The sequence below is a fragment of the Spermophilus citellus genome (assembly GCF_964194105.1).
Source record: "Spermophilus citellus genome assembly, chromosome: 3".
NCBI classification, from domain to species: Eukaryota; Metazoa; Chordata; class Mammalia; order Rodentia; family Sciuridae; genus Spermophilus; species Spermophilus citellus.
In genome coordinates, this window is record NC_138184.1 from 178,002,173 (window position 1) to 178,015,643 (window position 13,471).

At 40.5% G+C, this 13,471-nt stretch overlaps 1 protein-coding gene across 1 annotated transcript in view; it reads right to left on the reverse strand.

Annotated features, from left to right (window-relative positions):
* Nucleotides 1–13,471, reverse strand: part of SND1 (staphylococcal nuclease and tudor domain containing 1) — a 413,715-nt gene that overhangs the window by 175,042 nt on the left and 225,202 nt on the right. Inside the window, exon 13 of the mRNA XM_081283716.1 lies at nt 13,265–13,375. Within this exon, the coding sequence (XP_081139842.1) occupies nt 13,265–13,375 (111 nt within the window). The remainder of the gene's footprint in view (nt 1–13,264; nt 13,376–13,471) is intronic.

Consider the following 13,471-nt stretch of genomic DNA (forward strand, 5'->3'; position numbering starts at 1 on the left):
ATCTATTTGTTCCTAAAAAGCAAATTATCAGATTCTTATTAACATTCAGGCATTACTTTTGGAAAACCTTCAAAGACAGCCCCCCCCCCCAACTACCTTCAGAAATAATTGTTAAATTAGATTAATTTCTGGCACATTCAAGAGGTAGCAAGAAGACTACATTGTAACAACAAATATAAACTAGGAAACAGTTGTTATTTTGTTAATTCTTTAAAAAGAGAGAAAACTGATAGTTTACAACAGGTGGTTAATCACTCAGTTCAAACAGCACCACCCAGAAAACCACCACACCCAGCTACCAAGCAGGAGGGATCTGTGAGAAACAAGTATGGTGGCCTATTTCACTGGGTCTCCTTTCCTTGCTGATTCACTGTCACCACACTCTGGTGTACTGTGACAGAAATGACCCTAAATGAGCCACCTCCAGCAAACACCCCTCTGCCTCACACAAGGCTGATGATAAAGCAAGACCCTCTCTCTGAAAGACTCCAGGGGGAACCAATCAGTGTGGAGGTTCAGACACGTACCTCAGAGAGAATAGGAGCAAAAGCCAAGTGCAGCAACCACCTTGCTGATGCTCTTTGCAAAGGGGACTTAGTTCTAGGACTCTGAAGACACTTCAGGAATGCCTAAGGAAGAGTTCTATGTATGGAATCAAACCATGAAGATCATTCTGCTGAAAAAGGTATGCTGCCTTATCACCACTTTGAATGGGAACCTATCCTGTGCATCTCACACAACCGGGTTTCCTGGGGAGAGGTGGGCAGGTAGCAGAGAGCGGGTTTGCTTCCATACATACTTGGGCCACAGAGGGCACTAATGCCTTCCCTCACTGCCTGGCCCTGCAGACCACACGGCCCTACGTTTTCTTTAGGCATGGACTGAAACTCCTGATTTCTCAACTTCTGCTGTGTCCGTTTAATAGCGGCTTCCTCACAAAGGTAGGCTGTATTCAGTTGGCCAGGAGAAAGGAAGCAGTGGGCCAGAACATAGCCTACTCCTTGCAGAAGCTCTCCTCTCCTCTCCAAGATGCAGCAATACAGAGACAGCAAGGACCAGCAGTGTCAGAAACTGATAAAACCCATCACTGGCTAGGAAATGTTGGTGTGCCCATATTACATACAAAGGGGTGACAGGGCAGAAGAGGGGTGAAAATTGCTTTCTAGGTTTCTTCCAGGACCCACAGGGCTGCTCTCCATTCATTGGAAAGATCTTTCTCTATCAGCAAACTTTGAAATTCACACACACTAGTGCTACTGCCCTCCCTCTAGAAGATCAAGCCTGTCGCTCTGCAAAAGCAGATGAAGACCGTCACAGCAACATCACCCCTACCGCCTCAGCACCTGAACAGTAGACTCTCACATGCTTTTCACACACAAGAACAGGGCATGTTTTCATGCTCTCCAGCTCATGCAGAAATTTCTAAGGACCAATCCTCTCCAACTCAGAAATCAGCACCAGAGGACATTCTGGGCCAAAAAAAAAAACCAAAAAACAAAAAACAAAAAAAAACAGGCCATCCATTGGGTAATTCAGTGATGGCAGAGTTATTCTGAACAAAAATTTTGGGGTGTTTACAAAGAAATTCAAAGAATTTATGGTTAGATCCCACCTTATCACAATGAAAATGGTTGTTGCAAAATGAATTCTTAACCTGAGATCATAAGTGAGCTTTGGCTAGATGCCAGGAATATTGACGAATCACAGAGTATTCATGTGAATTCTCCTAGAGGGCAGGAGCTTTTCAACAGTTTCACAAAAAGAACTGCTTTCACACATAAAGGGATCTAAAGACAATAAAGCAATAGAAAGTAAAAATGGCATATGACAGATAGGTGGCAGGGAGATGATAGGGCAAGGGAGATGACAAGTACTGAGAGAGGTCAGGAGCCCCTGAACATGCCTTCTCTTCTGTAATTTCTCTTAATAAGGCTTTCTGGTAACCAGGGACCAAGATGTCCCATAACTCTGCTTTGTTTTATTCCCTACACACAACACTTTTTTCCTTCCAATTAGGGCTCACATTGCCCTTTTGTAACCCTCTTGGTCCAGGCCCTCACCAATTTATTTCAAGAGAGCTTCAGGAACATTTAAAGTGAATTCACCCAATCCTTTTGGATACTGCACACCACTTTGACTCCACAATGTCATATGACTTTGGAATAAAAATTTATTTAATCATTTCACTTCTCTACTTGGATGACTAGTCTGGGAAACCAAGTGAAAGTTCTTATGCTTGACTTTCTTGGGTCTCTACCCTGTGGCCCCAGTATATGTTTTCACATGATTTCAACAGTACTCCTGCTAATCCAATTAGGCCCATTTTCTCCATGCCTCTGTGGCCCCAGTATATGTTTTCACATGATTTCAACAGTACTCCTGCTAATCCAATTAGGCCCATTTTCTCCATGCCTCTGACATATAAGTTCTCAACTATGTGTGTTCCCTGAGTCTATCTGTACCTAAGGTACATGCTATAGAATGAAAAGAGATACCACATATCTGTAGCCACAATCTTATCATGACCATAAAACAGCTGCCACAACAACAGGGGTCCTAGGTGAACCACAATTAGGATTCAGATATTGAAATGATATTCATTTGAAATAGTAGTAAAATTATATATGTGAATGTGTGTGTGCATAAAGGTGCAGTTCAGTATGTAATTGTAAACTGCAACATACAATTTTCACATTGCTTCAGATGTTAGTCTTCATTCTATAGCTAACCTGAAGGCCCTTTGGAGATGAGTCTGTCCTTAGTATTTGTATTATATTTAACAGAGCTACACTCACGGAATCATGTAATCATAGAGCCCTCTCATTCAATTCAAGTGCACCTGGAAAAAGATGAACACATAACTATCTGATGCAGTTCGCTGAAAACATTTCAAGTTGGAAATGTGGCCAATGGCAAAGGGACTATGGAACCAAGTATGAGGTTGGCTGGCTTTCCTGGACTGGTGGTTTCCCAGTCTATCTCCATCCAGCACACAGGAGGTCAAAGGCTGGTCTATTAGCAGAAGTAGGATTATCTACAACCCGAGTACCACATTTCCATCCAAGCTCCTGAAACAGGAGATGTGCGAAAGTTTGAGTGGCAATGAGTGGGTGCATAACTCTGACCACCATAAACAATGAAACAGAACTAAGCAGCAGGGCTGTAAAGATCTCCCAACTGACAGCAAAAGATAAATGACTCAGAGGAAGGGAAAATAATTCTAACCGAAAAGGTTAAAAATCAGAACAAAGAGTGAATAAGTTACTAAACTTGGAAAGTGCTTCTCACTGTGTTTCAGAACACATTGATGAATATGATGTTTCAGCATGAACCAAACAGATATCACTGATACACGGAAGCAGTAAACAATTCCTCTGGCCTTTTTAGTGGTTCCTGGGCAGCTGAAGGAAGCAACAGGGTCCTGCCACTCAGAAAATAAGACACAGAGCAGACACAGGTGCAGAATGGTAGGTGGGAGAGCTAAGATTATGCAGCTGCTTTTTCAACAAAAATGAGAATTACTGATAAGAAAGGCAGAAAAGATGGAGAGAACACAGACTGGAAATGAGGAAATTGAGTCCTATAGTCAAGGGAGATGAGTGGATTAATGAGTCAGTAGGTCTTATGAGGCAGTAAAGCAAATAACAAAGAACTCCAGGTCATCCTCTCATCTAAAACTAATATAAGGAAGAAATGAAGACACATGCCATTGTGCTAGGTATGACAATGGGTCTGCAGTAGCAGGAAAAGAGGAAAGGAGGGATTATAAGAGATCATGACAGAGCATAATAATCGACACAGAATAAACACGATGGAAACACAGTTGCAACAGATAAGCAAATGCTACTGACCCTAGATTAGGATCAAAGGAAAATTAGTCCTAGGTAGAATCAGGCATTTATGGTCCAAAAAGCCTCAGAAGAGGGAGATCATATAAAACTGCCTCAGTGACACTGGTTTTTAATGTTCTGGCCACAATATCCATCCGAAAAAAATTATGGGAACCATTGATGAATAATCCTTTTCTGAGGTGGTACATGCTTATAATCTCAGTGATTAGGGAGGCTGAGGAAGGAGGATCACAAGTTTGAGTGCAGCCTGGGTAACATGAGAAGACCCTGTCAAGAAAGAAAGGAAGAAAACCAGCAAGGTAGCTAGGGATGTGGCTCACTGGTACACAAAACCTGGATTTCATCCCTAGTAACACACAAGACACCAAAAAACAAACAACAACAACAACAACAAAAACCCTATTCTAAGATAAAAGCTCCCCTTAATATTTTTTTGAGGGCTTATACACACATACCTGCCCACTTCTACTTTTGAAAACTAGTACACACCATGGAAAAAGTTCCGTAGGCTTGTTTTTTTTTCCCCCAGAAACAGGAAAATAAATACTTACCTGTGTCATTAATTTCTTTACATCAATTTTGATAGCCACACAATAAATCCATCATATGGATGCACGTTTCATGATTTAATCAATTCCCTGCTGCTAGATATTTCTGTGAATATAATTCTACTAATATGCTACAAGGAATAACTTTTAGATAAACTGATGGTCATCTTGCTAATTACTTTTTTAGGACAGATGTACAAAAGTAGCACTTCTATGTCACACAGCCAGTGAGCAAAGCAGTATTTGTTTTACACTGCTCTTTCACAAGGCGTCCTAGATTGACCATACCTTGTCTCAAGGGCTCTATTTGGGGGTAACCCTTGAGCTTGGGTGATCTTTTTTCCCTATGCATCTAACTTTTGCAATTACATTTGCAATTATTTACCTGTTTACCCTAATCAAAATATCATGAATTTATTTATGTCTTCTATGTGCTTGATAAAACATTTATTGCTGTAACATGAACAGTCATAGGAAATTTTAATGTGTCTTTTGAGTGATAAGTAATAGTTATTGGACGTGTGATTTGGAAAATGGTTTTTCGGTGTGAACTATGCTGCTTAGGACTTACTGAGAAAGATTCATTGCCATCCTCTAGAGACTTGGCTCTCTGAACTTGATGCAAAAGCAAGAGGAACAGCAAGTAAGCTTTCTCAACTTCTGTGCCCAAAATGGGAGGGGGAATCCGAGGCAGCTTAAGATAAAATAGAAATGCACAAGGGAGTTCATAAGGAATTGAGATGCAAAGAATCTTGCAAATGAAAGAAAGTTATGAAGCAGATTTCCCCTTCACAAGCAGCTATAAAACTGTGCACTGATGTATCAGTGATTAATTATTTGAATTCTCATCCTCCTAAGAGATTTCCAAGGATTATAACAAAAGTAGGAAAGGGATATATCTCATAGAGGCTCAGCTCTCAGACCTACTAAGCCACCTAACATTGCTGAGGAATCAAATCAAGCAAGTACTGCAACTCAAGGTAATTTCACATGAAATTAGCCAAGAACTGGTAGAGGCTACTCAGAAAGAATGGAATTCAGGAGCCATGAATGTCAAATACAGGGAAGGTAAGACAGGAGTTAAAAGGGGTGGGGGGAGGAGTTAGGAGAGAAATTCAAAGTTAGTCCACTACATGCCTTGTACTCTTTTACTTATAACCATATTTTAATTCCCATTATACTCAAAATTAAATGATTTATCTGCCATAAAAGGACATACCATTTGATTTGTTTTCTAGTGGTCAGAACATGTTTATAGCAGTGGTTCTCAAATTTTATTATATATCACAGCCACCCGAAAAATGTCTTAAAGAGATAGGAGCAAGGGAACCTGAGTATTCACATTGTTAACAAGTTCCCAAAGTGACAACGATGATGTCTGAGAAAGACTGGTGTAGGGAGTCAAGTTACAAGAAAGTCAAGGGTCAAGTGTTACATTTTGCTGTCACAATTTATTTTGGATTGAATTTATATTCCCAGTACAATAATCTTCAAACGGGAGCAAGGTGTGGTAATGCATGCCTTTTAACCCTAGGGACTTGGGAGGCTGAGGTAAGAGGATTGCAAGTTTGAAGCTCACTTGGATTCCTCAGTGAGACCCTGTCCAAAAACAAAAACAAACAAAAAAAAAAAAATTAAGAAGGTTAGGGACATGACTCAGTGGTGGAAAGTCTCTGGGTTCAATCCCTGATACTGGGGTGGAGGGGAGGAGATAATCATCAAATAAATATTTTGAGTGTGTGAAAGGAGCAAAACTCTTAGACAAGAAGGCAGTGGGACAGGATAGAATAAACAAGATGCTCTGAACAGGTAGGCACTGGAGGCTGACCATATTAGGAGGGGAATAACAACCATGATGAAATCATCTAGAAAGGTTGGTCTAGAAGGAATACAACTGGGCAGAGTAATGATTATGGAAAGGTCAGGCAAGAAGTAGTTCTCATACCAGTTGCTCATCTGACTGTGACTAGCAGCACTCTTTCCAGCTTGGTACACAAAGGAGCAGCTGTATCCATTGGATTCCACCTTTACCCCAGGCCCCACAGAATCATCAAGTAAACTTGAACAGCTTGCTTTATGCCAGAGGAACTGGGGGTGGGGGTGGTGGGAGGGAAAAGGAGGAGGGGACATGGGAGTGAACAACTCCTCTTAATACCCTGAAGGAGAAAACTCTTTGGAAATGGAGACATTATACAGCTCTCCAGAAGTGGCCATTTGTGCTGCCTTAAATGCAGATTGATTACTCCTATTTGGATGTTGAGTGCATCATCTTTCCCGAAGAAAGGGAAAAAGCTAAATTTCCCCACATTCAGCTGTGTCGTCAAATCACTTCTCCACACCAGCTCTTTTAATGCATTTTCCTGTTATCACAGCCACTTGCAGTAGCTGATCTACCCTACTCCCCAACAGTAACACCCCCTCCCAACACGTGCTGCATCCAATTAGCAACCTCATGACTGTGACTCCAAACTGCAAGCTCAAATCTTGGTGGGACCATGCATCACCAGCATCTCTGCATCTCTGGGGTGGATAAGAAGGAAGTCAGGAAGGTGTTTAAGAGAAAGATCAACTCCCTTTCTCTGAGCTGGTTTCCAACCTGCAATGGCATGAGGTAATGCAGCTGGGAAAAGAAGGCAGAAGATAATACACCTGACTCCTGCTTTTTATGATGTTTGAGCTAAAAATCCAACAAGACCCTGATGTTATAAGAATCTATGATTAAACAGTGAAGGAAAGAGGAAAAACTTCAAGTAAAAGCTGTTTTTAACACTACTGAGTAGGTTCTAGTTTTATTCAAAGAGAATTTTCACTTGTTGGGGTCATTAGATTAAAAGTGAGAAATCTTGGTTTAAAGCTGTACCATTAAACTATTGAGAAGATGAGGACAGAGACTGAAAAGAAAAGATGAATTTCAGGGAGATGTTCTCAAGGGAAAATTTAATAGAAATGAGAGACAGAATAAAAAAGATGTAAGGCAAGCAGTGTTAATAATAAAGAAGATGAAAACAGGAAGGGCTAAGAAAACAGGTAAGAAAAGACAAGAAATAGGAAAAACAGTAATACCCAGGGGTACTATTAGAATTATTTAATGCCGGTCCCTCTGAGATTGCATGCATTGTAAAGGGTGGAATCTATTATCTTTTTTGTTCACCACTATTATCCTCAATTCCTGGGACCCAGGATACACTCAAGAAAATGAGAATAAAGAGAAGAAATGAATGCAAAGCCATCATATGCAAAATAAATGAGCACTGAAAAAAACTGTTCCTGGCAGGCAAATATCTGCTTTCCTGAAGAATGGATTAACCATGTCATCTATACCCTGTGATAGGATGTATAATTTTCAAATCTGAAGACACACAAACATTTGAAGGGAACTCACATTCAAATTCCACACCAATTTTCTCAATGGAAAGGCAAAGAAATGGAACTTGCTTCTTTTTATAAATATATTTAACAAATCAGAACAGTATTCAACTAGTATACAGAGTTCTTCCATTTTAAGGAGTCCTAAAGTTGTATCATCATCCCTTCCTCCTCCTTTTTTTTTTTTTTTTTTTTGGCTGTTAGGGATCAAACCCAGGACCTCCAAGTGCTAAGCAAGTGCTCTACCTCTGAGCTACATTCCTGCCCTCCACTTTTAACTTAATAACACAAAGTGCTACTGACTGATGCTTCACATTATGCTCATAGCCAGTATGTGAATGTCAGTTCAACTGAAGATGCAAACATGAACCAATTGAAATTTTATGGAAAAACTTCCTTATGTTTCAGAAAAACAGTAGAGCTGCTCTGGCTAAGAGTATAAGACAAAGAGTACTTCTTTCCCAATGGTATTAAAAACATTTCAGTAGAACTGTAAAAATGTATTTACAAGTGCCTGCTATAAATGCATAAAAATGGTAAGCCTCCTGTGGTCCCAGTAACTATCACCAAGAGATATTCAGTGAAAGACATATTCCTCATAACAATGACCACTGATACTGGCCTAGGAAAGAATGAGTTACTAACAATCATATATCCTTCTGATCAACCACTGTGATGGAAATGCCAGCAGTTTTCTTTGAGGTTTAGGCAGAGAGAAACCTAAGAGGGTCCTGTCAACCACATGGGAAAAAAGCAAGAACTGATGCTTACAGGCTTTAGAGATTGGAGATGTAGAAGTCAGAAAGGCAAGAACACTGTTTTTGTTTCTAAAAGAAGAGTGAGCTGAGGCAAAGCTGAGATGAGGGCAGGTTCATGCTTGCCTCTCAGAGAGGGAGGACAACACCACAGTTTCCTGAATCTGCAGTGTTCTGGGAAACAACAGAATACATATGAAAAGATAAGAGCCTGCCCTTTTCTCTTTTCCTGAGATAACCCTAACCTCATTACGAATGTCCAGAGTGAATCTATAATGCATTTCAATCTGCTTAGACACGAGATTGCTTTCCCACAGTCAAACTGGGGCATCAATTTCTTAATATATACATCCTATCTTGAAATAACAAAAGCTTATAATTAAAAAGATTCTGTAAAGGAATAAAGCCCCAACTCTTGAACTAATGCAAATTCTCTTTTCCTGCAATAAGCCACAGATTCCAACAATTTCTAGAAAGTCTTAAAATATACCAGTTTTAAATAAAGTCATGGGCAGCTTCAGGAGAATGCACATAGATGCTATCCCCTAGATACGCAAACCTACAAGAAAATATGGCATGAAGCCAGGCTCTGATCTAACTCCAGTCACTACCAGCTTGTCTTCAGTACCTTTAACATGCTCAATAAATGCCTATGTGGAAGACCACTAGCATAAAGATGTTAGTCACAAAATCAATCTGGATGTATCATGTCTAATATATGGGCTAGAGTATAAAGACACTGCACTTTAGAAAAATTTAAGTGTTTTGATAATGACTCACTCTCTTGGATGTAAGAAAGTCCCTGAAGGAGTCAAAAAATGCCTTAAGTTTAGGACACCCATCTGGACTACAAACACAGCCGGCCAGCTAACCAAGATATGCTGCAATGAGATTGGAAATGTTGGAAAGTCAATCTGGGGATTAAAAACTAGAATCACACAGAAAAGACAATGTGTCACATTCCACAAGGAGCCCCAGAGGATGTCCCTAAAAAGGGAGACCAGGTTTAGGAGCATCACAGAGAACTGTGGGTCAGCTACACTCTAAGCTCTTTCTGCAAAAAAAAAAAAAAAAAAAAAAAAAATGGAGGCTAACATAAAAAGGCTCTCAGAACCCTGGGACAAAAATCAAGAGCTTTTCCATGGAGCCCATGAGAAAAGGAAGGCACGAGATGCAAAAAGAAATGCCAAAACCTTATCTTGCTGGGACACAAGGTAATTAGGGAGGAGGCAGCTGATGACAGACAACTGAACTAGAAAAGAAGGCTATCTTTGGGGAATTAGAGGCTTATTTATCCTTCAAACAAAAAGATGTGACTTTCTCTAGATGGGCCAAGTATTTGATACATAATGAGGGTTGCCGATCAGCAGACAGGTGTCTGAAAGAGGTGCCTTAAAGGGTCAGCAAACTGATAGGAGCTGCTGTGGTGGTAGAGTGGTTTCTAACAGGCAGGTGGATATGCTTGAAAGCAACTGGCAAACTGCAATTGGTATTCTTCCCTTTCTGTCTCACCTGGTCTCCCAGTGAGCGCCTAACATACTACTCCCTGAGCAGCCATCAGATGATCTGAGAAAGGTTGGCAGATCATACCCCCTTGCAGAGAAGTAGTGCCTACAGAGCCCTGAGAAAGCTCATCAACTCCTAGGCAGGCAGCTGCACTGACCCGAGAAGTCAGAAAAGCTAACAGGCTGCCCTTTCCCCAAAGCTTACAATGTTTCTTTAAAAGGATTAATGGCCAGGCAGTGCACTGGAAAGCAAAGTCAATGGAAGAGCATTCTGCACCATTGCTGATATCACTAGCGATTACCAGAGAGAAAAACAGGTAACCAAGGTCAGGGGCAAGGAAATCTGTTGAAATTGACACCCCTATGGAAAGGGACTAATGAACATGATAGCTTTGAAATTTTACCTTCACCCACCTAAACTTTCAGAATAAATGACATAAACGCAGCAGATATTATTATTTGGCCTTTGCCAAAGCATTAGATACAATAGTGCAAGAAATTTTACTTTGAAAATTAATTCAAATTGGCTTGGTTCAGTACACAATCACTGAAGATTAAAAAGGGGCTGAAGGATGATAAACAAAAGACTGTTAAGTGACAGTCCATGCAATGAGAGACTTGGGGTCAACACCAAGGCCTTTCTTGTTGAGGGGTTCTATTCATGGCCCAGAAAAGGAGTAAACAACTCACTAATGAGATCTGCAGAGGACACTAAGCTGGGAGGTAGAGAAACTACATGGGGGCATCAAATCACAAAACAGAGTTCAAGTGGAAAAAATATAGCTGATCTATCTAGGGGAAAGCAACCCTAAACTTATAATATTCGACAGAGAGGATGAGGGGCAGGAGCCACATGTAAAAAGAGCTTTGACATGCTATAGCGTGACAGAAGGAAGTAAGAAAGCCAAGAGGCTACGTGGGGAGCATGCATGGGGGCACAGAGTGCTCTGAATTGAAGGCAAACGAAAATAAAGCAAAGTGTCAGAGATAGGTGGTCTGCAAAAGAGGTCAACTTTATCGTTTTCCACTAGAAAAACACATCCTACACTCAAAATCTCTTTTAATGGCTACAAAGCCATAAATAAACCAGACCTAGCAGTTGGTTGTTTTGGTCTTTCTTAGATTTAGAAGATTAACAAGGGTTAGCATCTAGAAGATGGCACTGGGCCACCATCCTAGGGCTCACTGACAGTAAAGCTCCAAAGGAAAACCCACTCACAGTTGAGGTTGGCTATTTCTCCTAATTCTTTATGAAGCCTGTATTGCCTTTGGGCAATGCCTCGGGCTTGGGGAAGTGGTTAATTTCTCTCCATTTACTCAACCTACAACAGTGCAATGACCCCGAAGCCAATTTTTCCACCATCAGTCTGAAAGCAATGGCTCAACACAATTATCTCTAGGCAACTCAATGCTTTAGCAAGCATCTTGTTACATTACTTCAGCACAAAAATCAGCACTAAAGAAGCTATTTTCTTTTTAAAACCTAAATTTTAAAAAAATTTCCCTATATGTGTTTCTTCTTTAAACAACACTAACAACAACTGTCACATCATGGCTATTCTAGCAGCATGATAAGAGAACTTATTCTGGTTTCATTTTCCAGAGAAGTTTTGCAAATTGTTTCCATGCTTACCTGTCAGAACTAAATATTCACTAGTGGCACAGTGAACCCAGTACTAAAAATATGAGTGTATATCCCACTACACAGCTTGGTGTTCCTGCTACTCTGGGAACATCTAACCTGTCCTTCGAGTTGCCATCAGATGAGGCTGAACATTCTGGTCACAGACTCACATTGTGAACTGCACCAAGAGTTGAGTAAATGTTCATTTCTTAGAGTGACTAGATGATCACACAGTATTAAGAGATGTAAAACCCCATTTCCAATCATGGAATTTTTGAGCCCACCTGGACCAGAGATAATATAGGAAGGAAGAGAAGAGAGGGCTTATGAGAAACACCAATTATGGATCTATATATAAAATATATATATATATATATATATATATATATATATATATATATATATATATATATTTTAATGTCCACTAATGAGCCCTAAACATTCAAAGATATGGGTATTTTCACTGAACTCTTCGTACCTAACAATCAGGTCCTGGACAGGGCCTATTGGGGAAACCCCACGAGAAAGAATCCAAAAAGCCACAGCCTGACAGACCGATTTCTCAGCTGACATTCTGTGTGACATTCTATAGATGCTCTATCCATCAGGATATGACACAGTGTTAGAGGTAAATGTCACATATCAGGGCAATGTTCTGGGCCAAAGAGCAAGAAAAGTCATCTCAATGACAAGTCTGAAGCTGAGATTAGATAACATGTGCCCAAACTCATTCCTTCTCTAACCACAGCACATAACCTGACAATGGCCAAACTTCTAGAACTAAAGGGGTCCTAGAGGCCATGGAAAAAATTCCTGAGTGAGACCAGCCTGTGCAATGCCTTTGAAACAATGGATCTATTCTGGTTGAGTCCATGTAATCTGCTGAGCTATCCAAGTTGGTCCAGCATTAAGTAGCTCAGTTCTTATTACTTCTCAGGAAGTCTGGGAATCACTCAACTATCAGTATCATCCAGTAACAAAAGTATCCCTGAATTGGAACCTTGAGGATTGTCAATGACAAGAAACACCGCTGAGCAGTATGCATATCCTTGGGGCAACCAGCCACAGGGATGAAGGACAAAAGTAAAATGTCACAGGGTTTCTCAAATGCTCTCCTGCCAGCTGTCAAAAGTTTTGGAAACCAAATTTCATTTCCCAACAAATGTTTTCATTTCCTTTGTACATTACAAAAGGTCTAAAGGTGATAAATGGGAGGGGCTGAGAGGAGAGGCCTCTGATGGTAAGACACAGAGGCAAATGTACTACACGCACAAGCAGGGCTTCCCTGCTAGTTCCAGGAATGGGATAAAAATATCTGTTATAGTACTCTATTCCATAGTTCCTTTTATAACATCAGTATAGGGAGATCATATCTAGTATATTTTATAGATTTTAAAAAATAGAGGCCCAAATGAACTTAATCAAGGTTAGGTAATAAGTTCAAAGTGTGCTCTTCTTGTTTTCATGGGGGAAAAAACTGGAATGAAAAAAGGATACGAACTCTGTCAGCATATTATTTTCTAACCCATTCTTCACAGCTATAGGTACAAGAGTGGAGACAAAAAACCAGGGCTGTTGGTCCCAGTGAGTTTACATTAGTAATTTTTTGACTCACCTGGCCTCTGCAGCAAGCAGCTCATCATAGTGTGAGGATCGCTGGTCATCATCCTGCCGGTATCTGATCACAGTGGCTAGACCTTTGCTGACAAGAGCCTCAGCGATGTTTCTGCAATGGAAAAGGTAGGTCAGTGAGCACTAGAGGTGCATATGGAGCTCAGTCAACAGAAATAATAACAGTTAGCACCTGGAGGTCTTAACTCGT